The 20019-nt window shown below is 46.8% G+C and overlaps 1 protein-coding gene and 1 pseudogene across 1 annotated transcript; one reads left to right on the top strand and one right to left on the bottom strand.

Annotated features, from left to right (window-relative positions):
- Positions 1 to 1265: 1265 nt before the first annotated feature.
- LOC125551612 (putative WRKY transcription factor 4) lies at positions 1266 to 17828 on the bottom strand. Its single transcript, XM_048714878.2, has 4 exons — positions 17406 to 17828; positions 3486 to 4201; positions 3284 to 3406; positions 1266 to 2129 (listed from the first exon to the last, which is right to left on the bottom strand). The coding sequence occupies exons 1-4, from the start codon at positions 17742 to 17744 to the stop codon at positions 1841 to 1843; spliced, it is 1467 nt and encodes a 488-aa protein (XP_048570835.1). The 5' UTR covers positions 17745 to 17828; the 3' UTR covers positions 1266 to 1840.
- Positions 5992 to 12844, top strand: LOC147975424 (uncharacterized; annotated as a pseudogene).
- Positions 17829 to 20019: the final 2191 nt, after the last annotated feature.

Raw genomic sequence — 20019 nt, 5'->3', positions numbered from 1 at the left:
TGGTGTGGATCTTGTCTAATAGTGTTATTCTCTTTGTGTTTCTCTTGGATTTGTGCCTTGTTCTTATGTTTCTTCTCAAATTCATCTCCAATTCGTTTATAACGGTCCACCCCTAGGGTTTGCCCCATATCAAAAAGGGTTACGAAAGGAAATTTTCCGAAAGCATCCTTCTGCTCCTGGGTGCAAATGCGCAAATGCACTCAAGTTGTGGAGTAAAATGTAGAAGAAAAAGTTCAAAAAAAATATGATTGTTCTTTAACAATTATTGTTGAATGTTTCACCTACATGCAAAGTTCCATGATGGAATGGCATTCATGTAAATTTGGGAACAAAAACATATCTATGCTCCAAAATGCTTTGAAAATAGCATTTTTAAAGCATTAGTTTTTGTTTTTAGTTTTTGTGCATAGAATAGTTTTTTATTACGAAACTATGCACACGGCTAAAACATCAACACCATTTGTTACAAAGTAATTTCAGAATTCTTTGGATTTGTTGACATTTTACTGTTCATCCCGGGAGCAAAAACTCCATGCCCAAAAATTTCATGCTACTCGGTCTTTCTAAAAACGCAAGATAGTATTTTGAGTTTTAACCAATAATTACCATGCTAATACTTGTTATACATGGCATTGATTCACAAACATAAATATCTATTGACATTAAAGTCGCTATATATATTACTTTTTTAGAGCACCCAAATTGTGTGCCATAGTTTTATTGAAGGCAGGGATAAAGTAGAAGAATTTAGGCTGCAAGCTCCCACCATAGACTAGGGATAAAGTAGAAGAATTTAGGCCGCAAGCTCCCACTATAGACTGATGAGAAGCAAACAGCACACCGAATCGAACGCATACAATACAACTCGCAAAAGGGCTGCCACAAAGCCCCCTCTCACCAACGCCGACCACCTCCAAAGAGCAACATCTCCAAATAACTCTCCTTGCATCAACCACCCTTATAATTACCTAAAAGAGGTGGCAGGTGGACGGTAGGACTCGAACATAAAACCATCGTTAACAAGGTACTCCCTCCATCCAAAAATGATGTATTTTAAACTAAAATACATCTAGATACATCCCCTTTTATTAATTTGGTGACAAGTATTTTCAGACGGAGGGAGTACAAACTAATTTGCCAAAGACTTATAACCAAACAAAATACGCCTTATATTTCCCGACATATTTCGGTGATAAATTACGGGGATTTCTTTTAAGAATCAAAGTACAAACTCAGACGATCACATACCCATAAATTCACCTGTATGAACATAAACGTACACATTATATTCATATGAGCATCTACGAAAGACCGAGTCCACAGATCTTAAGATTGACAATGACGCAACAAGCACCTCGCTATTAACAAGAACATCATCTCACATTGAAAGAATATTCCGCTTTTAAGAGACACAAGCATCAGACCACTTTGATTCTTTCTTTGGCCTCAGGTCCACCGAGGCACATTCCGCAGCGACGACAAACTGAAAGGAGATTGACGGAAGGCCATTGCCTTGTTCATCAATTAAGACTTTAATACATCCTGTCAGATGACACTTACGGAGATATATGTACAAATGAGGCTATCAGGTAAGAGCTACAACTCGAGCATTTACACTTGCAACAACAAAACCTCCATCACCTACAGTTTTTCCATGGAATAGAGACCAGTACGAGAACCAATGGGAGTACAGCATGCAAGATGCAATGCTGCAACACAGGCTCTGTGCAAGCAAAGGCTCGTGGAAGAATATCCTCCTCTCGATTTGAACCAATGCAGCAGCGCAACCAGAAATGGGCTAATATATTGGAATAATTTACCTTGCTACGTACTCCAAAATTTATGTTATCTCATTTTCTTCTTTTAGCTGCAAGGAAGAATCTGATGTATGTAGTGCTGCTCTGGGCAACACCCGTTGGCTACTGGATGCTGCCTTCTGCCCTCTATGTAGTAAGCTAATGGAAGAGGATGCATTGGCACTGGCAGCAGCAGCCACGCTGCTCCTAGCTGCTGGCACATCATGGCTATGCTTGCCTTCATATGTAGTTATCACCGCCGTTGGGTCTTGCGAACATCTTTCGATATGCTTCTTTACATCGCATCCCTGGTACGTGCATTTGTAGTAACTCCTATACAGTGCACAACTAGAGTCAATATGTCATGAATAACTTCAGAAAGAGATCAACAAAAAAGGGGGGATTACTAAACAGTGCAAACTGCTAGCTGGATATCATTTTGACAGCAGCAAACTTGCCCAAAAGAACCATAGCAAAAAAATGAAATCAAATGTTCTGTATATCGCCAAACAAGCAAGTCAAACAGACTATGCCATAAAAATAATTCAACCGAATAAAGGGAACAGGCAGGTAGCATACGCAAGGGATTATTCATTCAATCTCTGACTAATCAGCAGCATGGTTCATTTGATTATTTTCTGTGCTTAAAACTAAACCTTGTGGTTGTCTGTATGTCTAGAAGTCTTATCTGTTTGAAATTTTGAGCTACGACTTAAATCTGTTGCAACTCCGTGCAGAAGCAAAATTGTCCACCCAATCAATAGTACTCCCTCCGTTCCTAAATATTTGTCTTTCTAGAGATTTCAACAAGTGACCATATACGGAGCAAAATGAGTGAATCTACACTCTAAAACATGTCTATATACATCCGTATGTGGTAGTCCATTTGAAATCTCTAAAAGGACAAATATTTAGGAACGGAGGGAGTATTATCAAGTAGTCATGGTTAATCAGAGCTTCATACATGTATGTTTGATAATTCTGACAACAGTATGAGTTCCACTATCTCCAGTAAGTTCATCATTGCCCTCCTAGCTATCACTTGAGAAGGACATTTGCTCACCTCCCAGCCCCTCTGCCGACAACCAGAATGCGCAAGGGACATTTGCTCACCTCCCAACCCCTCTGCCCTTGACAACCAGAATGACGCAAGGGGTGTGGAGGTGAGAAAGATCCAAATGTCCAGGATGAAAGCTTATCAATTTTAAATGAAAGCTAAAATTCACTTTTTCAAACACCATTCTGAAAATTAAGATTCAAGTCCTCCAATGCCAGTAAGAAGTTCCAAAAGATCTTATTCCAGTGGAAGGTTTACATATATTCTGTGTCTACAACTAACAAACAGTAGTCTTCTTCATAGTTAGTAATAAATTACATAGAGATGCAGGAAAATGTGGCGTTATCTAGAGTTGGTCCCAATATGGTCCAATGTGCAAGCGGAGACTCAGAGCAGAACGGATAAAGATAGAGGGCAACAGAAGGATTACCTTGGATGAGGATTCCCTTTTACCACTTTCTGCCCGTACTTGCGCCACCGGTAGCCATCATCCAAAAGATCAATTTCACTGGTTGTTTGCACGATGATTCTTTGAGCTGGGGCCGGCACATGCCTGTCCAGTGAAACTAGCATTTATAGATTGAAGCTTCAAAAAATACTACTGACAAAATTGTATTCACTACATGAACCACCTTTTGTTTGCATTCACAATACCAGCATCTCCATTGTCATCACCTGCTTCATCATTGTCCTCCTCTGTATCACTTGAGCCAGACGATTGATCACCTCCGCCTCTCCTCTTAGACACTGAAGGCCCTGTGATGCCATCATTTGATACCTCAACTTTTCCAGAATGATCTTGAGAGCCCGGTTCTGATCGAGTCAAAGCGTCTCTGTTCTCAGGGAAATCATCTTCATTTAGTAAATTGCCACCATCTTTGGACCTCCTTTTTGGTGGACGCTGGTGGTTATGCTGGCCTCTATAAATTATTTGAGTAATCTGTCCATATGCTGAGTGCTCCACTTTCTTCTTAACTGGACAGCTCGCCTGGGTGCATTTATAGTAGCTCCTTGGATATTCTCCACCCTTAACTGCCTTCTGGCCATACTTTCGCCAATTGTACCCATCATCAGCAGGTTTATCCACGGTGAGGGCCGAAGTTTGGAATCCTTGTGAAACCTCATTTGACTTAAGGTTATCATTAACTGTATGCAGTGGCAGAGTTGCTGTCTCCTTCATTGATGTCACATTTGCAGAAGAGTTGATGAACTGTGATGTCAAAGCTGATGTTGTTGCCGATGAGAAAGGGAGTGAGTAATCTGCTTGACTGCCTACAGTATACTGAGAATGGACTGCTTGTGCTGTTACTTGGGCTAACGCTTGCTGATGGGACATTTCAAAATTTGCCTGTAGAAATAAATTATTAACATCTCTTTTTTTTCAAAAAGAAAAGTGGGAAGAACCCCCGGCCTCTACATCAATTGATGCACACAGCTATATATATTATCTATAAGTTCAGACATGAACAGATCTTCGTCTGCCGATGTAATATCTAATAAGTAGCGCCAGAAATAAACAGTGAATGATGTGCAAGAAAACTCAAGACAAAAACACAAAACCTAGCATCATTGCCATTACTTCACATTATTTAAAATACAATAATACAGCATTTGGTCAGAATTACTTGCCATTTTAGCTTCACGAACACACAAGGAGTAAGTTAACACTTAGTTTTTGACATAGTTCTTGCTATTTCTGTACACCATCTGTCTAAAACCACTACAAATAAGCAATCAGTACAGGTATGAAAGGATCTACTACTGACAACCCTAATTACTGAGAAGTAGATAAAAGTGTCTCTGCTTTGTTGAGATGGGTCGGCCCCCTTATATAGTATAGAATACTTGACCGACAAGCCGGTAAATCTATTCAAACTATAATACGATCTCTAAACTTACTGGACCCTTTTCTAACAAAGTTTATTCATCAACTAGGACTCTAATTAAGGTCTCAGACTCCATTTTTTATGGCTGGCCCACATAACATCTCTCCCTTCCTTGAGAAACAGCTTGTCCGCAAGCTGTAGGTTGTCACAATTGCCTCCTAGGGGGCCTTGGGTGCTACCAGTCATCAGACTTGATGAAGAAGAGCCACACACAACGGTGACCCTGAACATATATCTTGCCGCAGTTGAAGCAAAGGCCCCGACGACAACGTTCTTCCAACTCAGCTGGAGTCAGGTGCCGAATCTGCCATGGCGGGATTCACTCTGGAGTGGTTGATGGCAAAACAGATGCTAGTGGTGCTGGCGGGGAAGGTACTGTAGCTGCACTGACAGGAGGACGATTGGACGGGCACAAGGGCCTAGTCCCAGAAGCCTGGTGTAGTAATGTTGGAGGAAAATGCCGCTGCTCATAGGCCTTGCCGTGTGGAGGTCAGATGGTCGTTGAAGCTCGACGTCAATGCAAAGATCACCGGGCAGCCTTGCTGTGTACAGAAACCGTTGTTGGGATGGTGTTAATAGCTCATTGTTGCGGCACACGAGCGCTACAAACCTGCTGGTGTAGTCTGCTACCGAGGAAGTGAACGGCAGACATGCCAGCTCGCCCAAGGGATTTGCGCAAAGTGACAGCCCAAACTGAACGTGACAAGCCTCCTTGCTCCCATGTCGGCATGCCAGAATCACGCTCGAGCTGTAAGTACCAAAATTGAGCATCATTGGTGAAATGGTAGGCTGCAGTCTAAACCTTGTCGGCCTCGTCCATGCGCTGTCCACGAAAAAACTGCTCACACATATTAAGCCAACCAACAGGATCGACCAAACCATCCTATGTTGGGAAGTCAAGCTTGTGGAAGCAGGGCACGCCGGAACCTAACCTAAGCCAAGGTGATGGGAGAGGTGGATCCATAGATGGGTTGTGGAGGGGACCACAACCATAACAACATATGAAATCGGTTGGCAGGTGGGGTCATGAAGGCGGCGGCTATTGAATTCATGCTCCAGCCAACTCATCCAAAAGTCCGAACTGATGAAGAGAGGCAGGCAATATATTTGAACACTCTCCCTCACGTCTAGGCTATTTTAGTCCTTAGACGTGCAATCGATGTAGGCCACAGAATCTTTCTTTTTTCATACTGCATTGGCAGGGTCTTGAACTTGAGACCTCTTGGCTCTGATACATATTGAATTCATGCTCCAGCCAACTCATCCAAAAGTCCGAGTTGATGAAGAGGCAGGCAATATATTTCTACAGCGGCAATCTGTTGTTGTTGCTGCTGGTAAATCTGCTGATGGCAGGGCTGCTGCTGGTTGGTGGGCAGCAAAATTGGGTAGGGATTTATGTTAAAGTATTCCTTTTGTCTGTATTTCATGTAATAGGAAACTAGCACAATATCCCACCGAATATTGTTGTATGATTCGGTTGACTACCAAGGCATGTAATCCTATATATTGTGAATACAAGGGCCGTGCCAAGTGTGGCGTGAATCACACAATCCTACTTTGTTTATTGGTATCAGACTACCTACGATCCTCCATGATCGCCCCGCTTGCTCCCTGCCCCCCTGCAGTGCCGTCCAGCCATGTCCACCACCCCCAACACCAGCTCCTCCCTCGCCTCCTCAACCCTCCCCGCCTCAATGAACTCCACCAACGGCGCCCTGGTCACCGCCGTCATGCTCGCCGCTGCGTCCCCCGCCGCCAACGTCGCGAGTGTCCGCACCCATGTCCCTGTGACACTGGACCTCCACGCCTCCAACTCCACCAAGCGGAGGATGCTCATCCGCGTGCTTCTCGGCAAGTACGATCTGCTCTTCCACGTCAACACCGCCACTGCCGAGGCGGACCACACTGCGGACTGGGTTCGGGAGGACTATATTGTCTGCTCGTGGCTCTATGGGTCCATCTCGGACGAGATACTCGACATAATCATGGCGGAGGATCAAACAGCGCAAGAAGCTTGGACATTCATCACCAACCTTTTTCTTGATAATCAGATGACCCGCACCGTTTTGAGGCAGAGTTCCACGGCCTCGTCCAGGGCGAGCTCTCCATCACCGCCTACTGCCACCGTCTGAAGGCACTCTCCGACGCCCTAAGCGACGTTGGCACCCCCATCTCCGACCAGACGCTTGTCCTCAATTGCCTTCGTGGCCTCAATCCACGCTTCTTAGGCATCACGACAATTGTCACCATGCAGAACCCCCTTCCCTCGTTTAGCCAGACGAGGTCGTCGTTGACCCTCCGCGAGACCCAGCTTGCGAATTCCGTCGCGATAGGACACCAGACGGCACTCTATGGTGGTGCGCCTCCCCATGGCGCCAGCGGCTCTGCCTCCTCTCGTCACCACCGCGCACCTGACCGTGGCAACGGCACTCAGCACGGCAACGACGGCCCTTGGTATGGCAACACCTCCGGGGGCAGCTCCTCCGGCGGACACTGCAACAGCGGCAACTGGTAGAAGAAGGGCTCCGGCGGCGGGAACGGCGGCGGCGGCCGCTCCAACTCCCACGACGGGAACTTCCAGCGCGGGGTGCCCTCGTTCGTTGGTCCCTAGGTCTGCTTCAATCCCTATACGAGGTAGGCCCAGCAGCTGCTTCAGGCGCCCCCGACAGCGAGGCCCAACGCCGGTGCTAAGCCTCCTCGAGCCGCGACCCCCAGTCCTTCCGCCGGCCCAGGCCTTTACCTCACCCCGCTGCACGGTCAGGCTTTCGGCACCAACACGCCGCCCACTCCTGCCTACAGCAGCACTCCGATGTGGGACTGCTCCGCCCTCCTCGCTGCAATAAACAATGCCTCTGACTCCATCGACAGTGGGTTAATGGGTAATGGACTCCAGAGCCACAGCGCACATGGCCTCCGACCCTGGTATGATTCAACATCTCACACACTCTCCCTCCTCCTCTGTTGTCACCGTGGGTAATGGCTCCACCTTGCCCATATCCCACAGTGGACACACCTCTATACCCGCTTCAACTCGTTCTCTTTTCCTTCGTAATGTTTTACTCATTCCTCATATCGTCAAGAATTTACTTTCCATCCGTCGCTTCACCATTGATAATCTCTGTTCTATCGAGTTTGACCCCCTCGGTTTTTCTGTGAAGGATCTTCGCACCAAGGGGAAGGTAGCTCAAGCGTTCAAGGAGAGGGTCATTAAGGAGGGCCCTTGGGAGGAAGGAGGAGATGCGAACAATGTGTGGACGAAGATGGCGACTTGCATTCGTAAGGTGGCCTCGGAGGAGCTTGGAGTGTCCAGGGGAAGGAGAAGCGAAGATAAGGATACCTGGTGGTGGAATGATGATGTCCAGAAGGCGATTAAAGAGAAGAAAGATTGCTTCAAACGCCTATACCTGGATAGGAGTGCAGACAACATAGAGAAGTACAAGATGGCGAAGAAGGCCGCAAAGCGAGCTGTTGGTGAAGCAAGGGGTCGGGCATATGAGGACCTCTACCAACGATTAGGCACGAAGGAAGGTGAAAGGGACATCTATAAGATGGCCAAGATCCGAGAGAGGAAGACGAGGGATATTGGCCAAGTCAAATGCATCAAGGACGGAACAGGCCAACTCTTGGTGAAGGACGAGGAGATTAAGCGTAGATGGCGGGAGTACTTCGACAAGCTGTTCAATGGGAAGAATGAGAGTTCTACCATTGAACTGGACGACTCCTTTGATGAGACCAGCATGCGTTTTGTGCGGCGAATCCAGGAGTCTGAGGTCAAGGAGGCTTTAAAAAGGATGAAAGGAGGCAAGGCAATGGGCCCTGATTGTATCCCCATTGAGGTGTGGAAAGGTCTCGGGGACATAGCGATAGTATGGCTAACCAAGCTTTTCAACCTCATTTTTCGGGCAAACAAGATGCCAGAAGAATGGAGACGGAGTATATTAGTACCAATCTTCAAGAACAAGGGGGATGTTCAGAGTTGTACTAATTACCGTGGAATTAAGCTGATGAGCCATACAATGAAGCTATGGGAGAGAGTCATTGAGCACCGCTTAAGAAGAATGACAAGCGTGACCAAAAATCAGTTTGGTTTCATGCCTGGGAGGTCGACCATGGAAGCCATTTTCTTGGTACGACAACTTATGGAGAGATATAGGGAGCAAAAGAAGGACTTGCATATGGTGTTCATTGACTTGGAGAAGGCCTATGATAAGATACGGCGGAATGTCACGTGGTGGGCCTTGGAGAAACACAAAGTCCCAGCAAAGTACATTACCCTCATCAAGGACATGTACGATAATGTTGTGACAAGTGTTCGAACAAGTGATGTCGACACTGATGACTTCCCGATTAAGATAGGACTGCATCAGGGGTCAGCTTTGAGCCCTTATCTTTTTGCATTGGTGATGGATGAGGTCACAAGGGATATACAAGGAGATATCCCATGGTGTATGCTCTTTGCGGATGATGTGGTGCTAGTTGACGATAGTCGGACGGGGGTAAATAGGAAGTTAGAGTTATGGAGACAAACCTTGGAATCGAAAGGGTTTAGGCTTAGTAGAACTAAAACCGAGTACATGATGTGCGGTTTCAGTACTACTAGGTGTGAGGAGGAGGTTAGCCTTGATGGCCAGGTGGTACCTCAGAAGGACACCTTTCGGTATTTGGGGTCAATGCTGCAGGAGGATGGGGGTATTGATGAAGATGTGAACCATCGAATCAAAGCCGGATGGATGAAGTGGCGCCAAGCTTCTGGCATTCTCTGTGACAAGAGAGTGCCACAAAAGCTAAAAGGCAAGTTCTACAGGACGGCGGTTCGACCCGCAATGTTGTATGGCGCTGAGTGTTGGCCGACTAAAAGGCGACATGTTCAACAGTTAGGTGTGGCGGAGAGGCGTATGTTGAGATGGATGTGTGGCCACACGAGGAAGGATCGAGTCCGGAATGATGATATACGAGATAGAGTTGGGGTAGCACCAATTGAAGAGAAGCTTGTCCAACATCGTCTGAGATGGTTTGGGCATATTCAGCGCAGGCCTCCAGAAGCTCCGGTGCATAGTGGACGGCTAAAGCGTGCGGAGAATGTCAAGAGAGGGCGGGGTAGACCGAATTTGACATGGGAGGAGTCCGTTAAGAGAGACCTGAAGGATTGGAGTATCACCAAAGAGCTAGCTATGGACAGGGGTGCGTGGAAGCTTGCTATCCATGTGCCAGAGCCATGAGTTGGTTGCGAGATCTTATGGGTTTCACCTCTAGCCTACCCCAACTTGTTTGGGACTAAAGGCTTTGTTGTTGTTGTTGTTGTTGATCTTCGCACCAAGGCCATGATTCTTCGCTGCAATAGTCTCGGCGACCTCTACGTCTTCCCATCATCGGTCATCCACCACCACGCCCATGGACTCCTCTCCACCACCTCCACCGAGCTTTGGCACCGTCGCTTAGGTCATCCGGGACGCGACTCTATGTCCCAACTTCATAAGAACTCCTTGCATGTAATAAGGCAACCTCGCATATTTGTCATGCTTGTCAACTTGGCAAACACGTGCGCTTGCCCTTCACTAGGTCTACCTCAAATAAGCGTCGAACCATTTAAGTTGATCCATTGTGATCTTTGGACTTCTCCAATTTTGAGTAATTCCAGTTTCAAGTACTATCTTGTTATTGTTGACGATTTTTCTCATTTTATGTGGACCTTTCCTCTCCAGAGAAAGTCCGACACCGCGCCTATTCTTCTTAATTTTGTTGCCTACACTCGCACACAATTTTCACGTCCTCTTGTAAACATGCAAGCCGACAACGGGACCGAGTTTATCAACTCCACAACCACCTCCTTCTCTACTCATGGTATTCACCTCCGTTTTTCGTGCCCCTACACGTCCGCCCAAAACGGCAAGGCCAAACGTGCCATCTGCACGATCAACGACGTCACTCGCACTCTCCTCTTCCAGTCCTCCATGCCGCCTACCTACTGGGCGAAGGCTCTCCCCACGGCAACATACCTTGTCAGTATACACCCCTCACAATACATTGGTTTTTCAATTCCCTACGTTCGTCTCTATGTCACAAAACCAAATTATGCCACTCTCCATGTCTTTGGTTGCCTCTGCTATCCCAACCAATCCGCTACGGCCAAGCATAACTCGCTCCTCGGTCCACTGCTTGCGTCTTCCTAGGATACCCGTCCAATCACAAGGGTTACTGTTGCCTAGATATCTCTACACGTGGTCATTATCTCTCGCCATGTCACCTTCGACAAGACTGTCTTTCCATTCTCCTACTCAACTGATCGCCCCACCAACCCCCTGGTCGTGCTTGATTTCCTGCTGGACATGGCCGCCACGCAACACACCATCAAACCTTAATCTACCCAACATGCATACGCATGCCACACCCCCCAACTCACCCACCGGAACCCCACCAGCGTCATCCCCGCCGGCCCGAACCCACTCCCAACCAGCCCACACCCCGTCGCCTGGCTCTTCTGCGCCCTCCCCGCCCAGCCACCCGCCTGGCTTTCCCACGCACCCGTAACCCGCCATGCACGGCTCCCCATCCACCCCTACGTCGGACCAATCCAGCGTCTCTCCTGGGTCGCTGACTCTCTCCTCGCCCGCGACCACGCATGCAGTTCCGCCTGGCCCGATGCCCTCCCCTTCCTCAGTGTCCACGGACTCCTCCCCGACGGTCGTGGTTCACCAGCCGCCATCCCCGTCCAATACCCACACCATGGTCACTCGTGCTAAGCGTGGCCTCTTCCAGCCCGTCGACCTCTTAATCTCTCGGTTACTCACTCCACTCCCTCTACTATTCCGAAAACATACCGGGGTGCACTCCATGACCCACACTGGCGTCGTACTATGACCGAGGAATTTGATGCTCTTGTCACTAACGGGACATGGTCTCTTGTTCCACGTCCTCCTCATGCTCATGTTGTTTCAAGGAAGTGGATATTCAAACACAAGTTCCACTCGGATGGCAGCCTTGCCTGGTATAAGGCTCGATGGGTGGTACGAGGCTATTCCCAACAACAGGGCATTGATTTCGATGAGACATTCAGCCCCATTGTCAAGCCTGCCACGATTCGCATCATCCCCAGCCTTGCGGTCTCTCGGTCGTGGTCGATCCAGCAGCTCGACATCAAGAATGCCTTCATGGCAATCTTGACAAGGTCTGCTGCCAGCAGCATCCCGGTTTTGTTGACGCTCGCTCCCGGACTATGTGTGTCGCCTACACAAGTCTCTACAGTCTTAAGCAGGCTTCGCACGCTTGGTACCAGCGATTCACTCTCTTTGCACATCGGCTTGGCTTCGTCGCCGCCAAGTCGGGTGTATCCCTCTTCATCTACAGGCACAGCACCGATCTTGCTTATCACTATTGTATGTGGACGACATTGTCCTCACTACCTCGACGGATCTACTTTTACGTCACCTGACACAGCAGCTCACCCAAAGTTCGCCATGACAGACCTCGGTGCCTTGTCATTCTTCCTTGGCATGTCCATCACTCGGGCATCCTTGGGCATGGTCCTCCCTCAGCGACAGTATGCGTTGGAGCTACTTCACCGCGCTGGCATGGTTGATTGTAACCCCTTTGCCACTCTCATCGACACTAAGTGCAAGCTTTCAGCTCAAGATGGTCCTCTTCTCTTTGATCCCACCAAGTATCAGAGCTACGCCGGTGCCTTACAGTATTTGATGCTCACGCGACCGGATATCTCACATGCCGTTATCAGGCATGTTTATACATGCATTCTGCATTGAGTGATGCACACAGCCTTTTTATTAATTATTGTCATCGGAGGTCAAACAAGATCAACTTACATAACATGTCACATATGGCTGCACAAAAAGCAAAGAAAAAGTGGTTGACATAGTAACTTAGCAAGTGCCAAGTGGGCAATGAAAAAATACGGTTGCTCAAAAAGCAAAGAAAAAGGCTATATGGATCGATTGCCATAGTAACTTAGCAAGTGCCAAGTGGGCAATGAAGAAATAGATGCTGAATCGACTCTTCATTGCCACGGAAGCAACACTTGGTGCATCCCGCTAATTTGTTTTTCAAGTATCTTTGGTCAGGATGACCTGCTGGTCAAGGACTCAAGGTACTAGATAAATATTTTAATTTTTCAATTTGTTATATGAAGTCTAGTGGAGTCCCTAGCTAGTACTCACAATTGATAATCTGGATCAGCTGCATTTCCAAAAAACTGAGCTTCATACACTTTGATGTAGCTATCCTTTCTTATTGTCTAGACTGGGCTGGTAAAAGTGGGCTAATGTGTCTATGCTTTGTCGCTGCCGTGTATTCATACTACTCCCTTCCTTCCAAATTACTTGTCATGGTTTAAGTTCAAATTTGAACTAAAACCACGACGAGTAATTTGGAACGGAGGGACTATATCACAATCACGTTATATCACTGTAGTTCTTTCTCCATTAAACAGTCACCAGAAGACATGGATGCTGCAAAATGAGTTCAGTATAAATTATGAAAATGTTATTGATTGTCACAGAATTGATTCTATTAGGGTTACCATCATTGAGTTAATATTCTGTAAATCAGTAGACGGTAAGGGAGCAACCAGCTTCCGGTTTTATATTTACGTGGAAATGGGTGCCTATGGAACCTTTACGAAGATCATCCCATTCAGTTATACTAGAAAGTACAACAAAAGTACATACCCATTCTTAAGAACTTATTTCTTACATGCAAAAGGTTGATTTGCGATACAGCATGGTAAGAAATACATGCTTGGAGCTATTTACACTAGCAAAGAAGGAAATGGTTTGGACTATTCTTTAGTAATTTGCAGGTTTGCACTTATTGACAGGGTTATGCCGCCACTGAAGTGGGTTCTTAAGTCTTAACCCCTTAAGAAGCCAAGTCAAACAATTTCTTTGCCGGCACTTCAAAATATTTTTTTGTAGCATTGGGTGTGATTTATGCACTAATAATTTGACACTGGATTCTTGCGAACACAAGTAAACAGCAGGGTGATTGTCTTAGTCCATGGACAACTGGTGCTGCTTAGCATTTATGGAAATTTGGTGTATGAGTGCATTACAATGCGTGACAAAAATCGGGGATTGATACTCCTTTGAAAAATACTCAATGAAAGAAACACAATGCCCTGCATATTCTGAAAAAGGATGACAAACTCTTTTTTGATGCTATGGACCATCAAAATGTTTGGAAAATGGCGCAAATGTATGGCACATGTATATTACTGAATAACCCTAGGAAAATTATCCCTTTGTCCTTGTGCATTACTTGAGTGGATATAGGTTCATTTACAAGGCAAACCGCATGGGTGGCCCGATCTTCATGAATTGGAGGTCGACTGCATTGAACACGAAGAACAACGGAGGAACATTCAAGAGAACACTCACAAGGACTCACTATAACGAATTTACTCAAAACACATGACAAGTACGATACACTGCAAGATCCAAACAACAACGAAGGAAAAGATAACTAGGGTAGCTCTTCCAAATCTCTAGGGGAGATGGGAGATAGTTCTTCCTAAGGATATGGAGGTCTTGTAATCTGAAGGATTTTTCTCCTGTAAAAAATCTTGTAATCCAATGGATTATTCTCCGGTAAGAGGTCTTAATGTCCAAGGGAGAGGGTATATTGAGCAAAGTTCTCAAGATTTAGTTTCTACTTTGCTAACCCTAGATATAAGAGGAGTACATGTATTTATAGTCCAGGCGCAGAGAGAACTACCGGACAGTCTGGTCGGGTAGGACTGCACAATCTGGTGGTGCAACTCTTCAGAGGTCTCAGCGTTGGACTAGAGAGGCTTGTTTCGTGAGACCAGACAATCTGGTGGCGGAAGTCGGCGTGTCTGATTGCAGGTGCCAATGTTGACCGAACAGTCTCGTCGTCCGGACAAGACAGTGGTTGGTCGGACCAGATAGTCTGGTTGACTGTCTGGTCGCTCCAGAGGGATGAGGCCGTGGGGCCATCGCTCACTTGACTGTCCGGTCAGCCGACCGGACTATCCGGTAGTGCAAAATTTGCACTGATTTGCTTCTTTCTCTTCTTCTTTGAGCCTCTGCTCCTTGCTTGGGATTTGGACATCCTTCCTTGTTTCTCTTGGGTCCATGTATTCGTACGCAAGCGTACATAGCATTTCGGCTTGAGCTAGAACCCATGCCTCATCCAAATTCATAAGGAACTCAAGTAGGAGAGATGTCAACTCGGTTTGAATGGCGCATGCATGAGCTGTTGTCATCGATTCACTAGGAGCTTGTGGGGTTGATGATGGGTTCATGGTGATGCTCATGGGATACTCCACATCAGGTTCTTTATGCCCTACACTCATGACTTTTGTTTTGCATTCTCTGTATCTTTGGGTGTTCAAACCCGGTTTCCTCAAACCATCTAGAACGCAATATAGTGGAGGGATGAATCCATACACGCCAAACCAACAAATTTATCTTTGTGCCTAGAATACCATACTTAACTTTGTAATTATATTCCTTGTCGATGTTGTAAAAGAGATTGAATTTTTGACTTTTTTTGTTTGGGTTTTGTTAGCTAACGTGTTAGTCGTGTGTTAGTGGGCCTTGTATATGGCTAGTTTTCAGGCCTTGCGTTGAGTTCTTTCTGTTGAGCCGTGTATGTATATAAACTGTGTAACCTCCAGATAATGAGAAACGAGTTGCACAACCTCTCTCTCTCTCTCTCTCTCTCTCTCTACTCGATCCGGCTCCAACAGGTTTTCAAGTACTTGCTGTTTTTTAATGCAACATTTTCTCCAAATAGCCTGTTATGGGCAGTCCATCAAACGTGTAATCTTATGACTAATTAGAGTCCTAGTTGAGTAAGCAACTTTGTTAGGAAAGAGTCCAGCTAGTTTAGAGACCGTGTCAGTGTTTGAATAGATTTACCGTTTTGTTTGTCAAGTCTTGTGTAGTATATAAAAGGGCCGACCCCTCAACTTTTCAGTAATTAGGGTTATTTCAGTAGTAGATCCTTCTAATTTGGTATTAGAGCCAAAGAAATCAAGATCAAGGTTGTGGAGCATATGAAGGTCGTCATGAAGCAATTGGAGACCTTCACATGCCAACGAAGGGCGGACCAGGCGCTCCTCACCGGGCTGGTGCAGTGCTGCTTGTGCAACGGCTGCCGACCATGCCCCTGCCACCCGATTTTGCGGCTGTAGTTGCCGCCTATGACGCCACCTCCACATCCCAGGCCCTCCTCCCCAGCAAAGACGTGCCAGTGCTTCCCCTCTCCAACAGCACCCCCGCCCCCCTCTCCAGCAAGGGAATCGCCATAAGCGCGGCTGACAAACCTCTACCCGCTGGGCAGATTGCCCTCACCACCCCCTCGCTTTCCTGGCTTACATCGCCTGCCTGTCGTCGCTACACAACCATGTGCCGATTATTGCCAACCACCACTAGGCGCGATCCCCATTTTACCACCTCCAGCCATCTCCTTACAAGCCACAGCTGCCCCTAACATCAATCTAGGCCACTTCGCACCCCCACCTTACAGCTCAAAGCCCATTGTAAATAGAAACAAAGTAGGATTGTGTGATTCACGCCACACTTGGGGCGGCCCTTGTGTTCACAATATATAGGATTACATGCCTTGGTAATCAAGGTGAATCAAAGCAAATCCTCAACCGAATCATACAACAATATTTGGTGGGATATTGTGCTAGTTTCCTATTACATGAAATACAGACAAAAGGAATACGTTAACACCCCCCCCCCTTAGCTTGTGCGTCGCACGGAAGCAAGCATAAGCTAGAGCGAAACTCAGAGAAGAGTTGTGAGGGCAATCCTTTTGTCATAATGTCAGCGTACTGATGCGAGGATGGCACATGAAGGACCCAGACCTCACCAAGCGACACCTTCTCTCGGACGCGAAGTGGATATCAATCTCAATGTGCTTGGTACGACGATGCTGGACCGGATTAGAGGCCATGTAGACAGTACTAAACGTTGTCACAGAAGACAACTGTCGTAGACGTCAGAGGGTGATGGAGCTCCCCAAGGAGCTGACGGATCCAACAACACTCAACAACAACATGAGCAACCGCGCGATACTCCGCCTCGGCACTGGAGCGAGACACAGTGATTTGTCATTTAGACGACCAAGAGACAAGGTTGCCACCAAGATAGATGCAGTAGCCAGACGTAGATCGTTAGGTGTCAGGGCACCCAGCACAATCGACGTCAGAGTATGTTGTAAGTGCTGCGGAGGAGGAGCTTGAGAGGTGAAAGTTGAGGTCGGGGGTGCCCTTGATGTACCGGAGAATGCGCTTAACCAAGTGCATATGAGGCTCTCTGGGCGCAAGGTCAAGGGAGTCCCCCTCTTTTCGAAGAAAAATTAAGACTTCATAACACATTTTCCACAACACAATTGCTAAGGGTCTAGAGCAATCCATCACATCCTGCATGAGTGCACAACTAAACACTGAGTTACAGCACTCTTACCCCTCCTTGATGGTTCTACGCCCCAATCTCGTCACTACTACCCAGTCCAGGCACTATCATTGTACTACTATCTAGTAAAAAGTACGCAGTACGAGTTGAAAGTAGCAGGATAGTATCTGCAACTTTAACAAACCAGCACTCTTAACGCACGAGTTGGAAACCTAAGCAACGGCAAGCACTGGTGCAGGAGCAAGTATAGTAAGGCTGGAGGAGTTACCGTAGGGGAGAAGAGCGAAGGGGGGCCGAGGAGAGCGGTGGGGCTGAGCCCCGGTGGCACGGCGAACGGTGAGGGAGGGGAAGGGGGTGCGGCTGGGGAGCCCATGGCGCCGGCAAGGAGCTGGGTGAAGGAGCCGTGGAAGGCCGAGGAGGGCATATCCGGGAAGAGCGCGGCGGCGAGGGTGAACGGGCCGGGGCTGGTCTCGGCGAAGGAGGCGGCGGTGGCGCCAGAGGCGAAGAAGGATTCGACGGCGGAGCGCGGGGGCAGCGAGAGCGCGGGGCGCGGAGGAGTGCAGCGCGCGCCCTCGCCGCCGCCGGCAGAGGCCTCGTGTGCCGCCATGAGGAAGGAGAGATGGTGGGGGGAGCACTTGCGGAGGGGTCTTTTTGCGGCGTTTGTGGGGAACCAAAGATACGGCGAGTCCACGGCTTTAGGGGAGACGCCTCTTTTCAGAAAGGAACGACCTCTTGATCGTCTCTCTTTTTTTTAGTTTTTTTTTTTCAATACAACCTCTTTTTTTAGACAGAACAACACTTTTCACGAATAGAGAGCATCATTGCATTGATACGGGAGAGCAAATAACTAGCCTTAATCATTTGGCTCTATATAGCCCAAAAGCAAACCCCCTTCTTGACCGCGTTGATAAGGGTGAAGAATGACGGCGTGATCTTTTCAGAGATGATGGGGTTGTGGTGTCGCCAAATAGATCATGCAGTGAGCGCGGCGATAAAGGGACGTAGGGGTGTTGGGATAGCGTCAATGGTCAAAGTCCACCTGTCGAAGAAGTCTAAGGATCGGTCCGACGGGGTAACTTGAGGGCAGTGCCATGAGAGGATTTCCTGCCGAACCACTCTAGCAAAGACGCAGCCAATGTCTCATGTTCCTACGAACAAAGAACGTAGGCTGGCTCGTGGGGTAGGCCTCGGCGGGCCAGGCGATCGGCGGACCAACACCAGTTTAGAGATGCCAACCAAAGAAAAAACTTTACCAAGAGGGGAGCCCAAGTCTTCCAAATCAGCCGCCAATGCTCGGAAACAGAAGAGCCCAAGCGCTTGGTAGCACAATGTCGTCGGATAGATCTCGTTCTCCGTCCGACCCCAACATATCACACCAGGTCTTGGGGTGAGAAATACATGTTGTAGGCGGTGCCATAAGTCGCCATACTTGATGGTGGCCGCCGGTCCTAGCGCTCTTTGGATGTCGAGAATCCAAGTGCAATCCTGAAGAGCCTGCATGACCTAGCGCGTACGTCTACGCCGGCATGGCACCATGGTAATCAGGGTCGGCACAAGGTTGGAGATGGAGTTTCCATCAAGGGTCGATCTAGGAACGCCAGGAGGTGCCATTGCCAACAACCTATGTGGTGGATGCCCTGAAGAATTGCAGCACATCGAGGTCAGAGGGAGGTTGTGTTGAAATATGCCCTAGAAGCAATAATAAAGTTGATATTATCATATTGCATTGTTCTTGATAAGTGTTTATTCTCCATGCTATAATGTATTAATCAGAAACTCAAATACATTTGTGGATACATAAACAAATAATGTGTCCATAGTAAGCCTCTACTAGACTAGTTCATTGATTAAATATGGTTAAGATTTCTAACCATGGACATGAGCTGTCATTAATAACAATGTCATATCATTAGGAGAATGATGTGATGGATAGACTCAATCATAAGCTTATCATCTGATCGTCTCACTAAGTTTAAATTGCTACAACTTTCTTAATATCAAGTATCTGTTCCTTAGGCCATGAGATCATGCCACTCCCTAGTACCGGAAGAATGCTTTGTGGATATCGACTGTCACTTCCCAACTAGGTGATCATAAAAGGTGATCTCCAGGTATCTCGAAAGATACTAGTTGGATTGCACGGATCAGGACTGAGATTTGTCACTCCATATGATGGAGAGATATCTCTGGGCCCTCTCGGTGATACAACATCCTAAGTAGCTTGCAAGCATGTGACTATTTGTTTGGTCACAGGGGTATTTTATTATGAAACGAGTAAAGAGAATTTGTCGGTAACGAGATTGAACCAGGTATGGTGATTCCGTCCATCGAATCTCAGGCAAGTGACATACCGCCAGACAAAGAGAATTGTTAGAGGATTATCTGAATCCTTGACATCATGGTTCAACTGATGAAATATCTTCATGGAGTATGGTGGAACCATTATGAGCATCCATAATCCCAATATTGGTTATTGATCGAATAGGAGTCTTGATCATGTCTACATATTCTCAAATCTGTAGAGTCAAACACTTAACATTCAGCATCGCTAAGGTTTGAAGAGATAACTAATAAGTTTGCACATGCAATGCACGTGTAACATTACGAAGAATTTTGAGATGCATGTCTTGCATCTAGATGTCTCTGCACTTGTGTAGAACAAAACTTTAATGGTTTATTCATGTCGTTCTCCACTCCATTTGTGTCCAAGTTTTATTTCCTCCATTTTATGATTAATAAAACATTTCATGAAAAAAGCTTTCTTTGTCCATGAAATTTTGTTGAAAAAATAATATCATGGTTGTTCACCTTCAATCATCCTGTCATTTTCCAAATTGGAATAGTATTAAGTTGTGAATTAATGTCACTATATTTGATCCATG

This window comes from Triticum urartu, chromosome 4A (assembly GCF_056163025.1).
Source record: "Triticum urartu cultivar PI428250 chromosome 4A, HENAU_Tu73, whole genome shotgun sequence".
In the NCBI taxonomy this organism is placed as follows: domain Eukaryota; kingdom Viridiplantae; phylum Streptophyta; class Magnoliopsida; order Poales; family Poaceae; genus Triticum; species Triticum urartu.
This window is presented reverse-complemented; position numbering and strand designations above follow the sequence as displayed.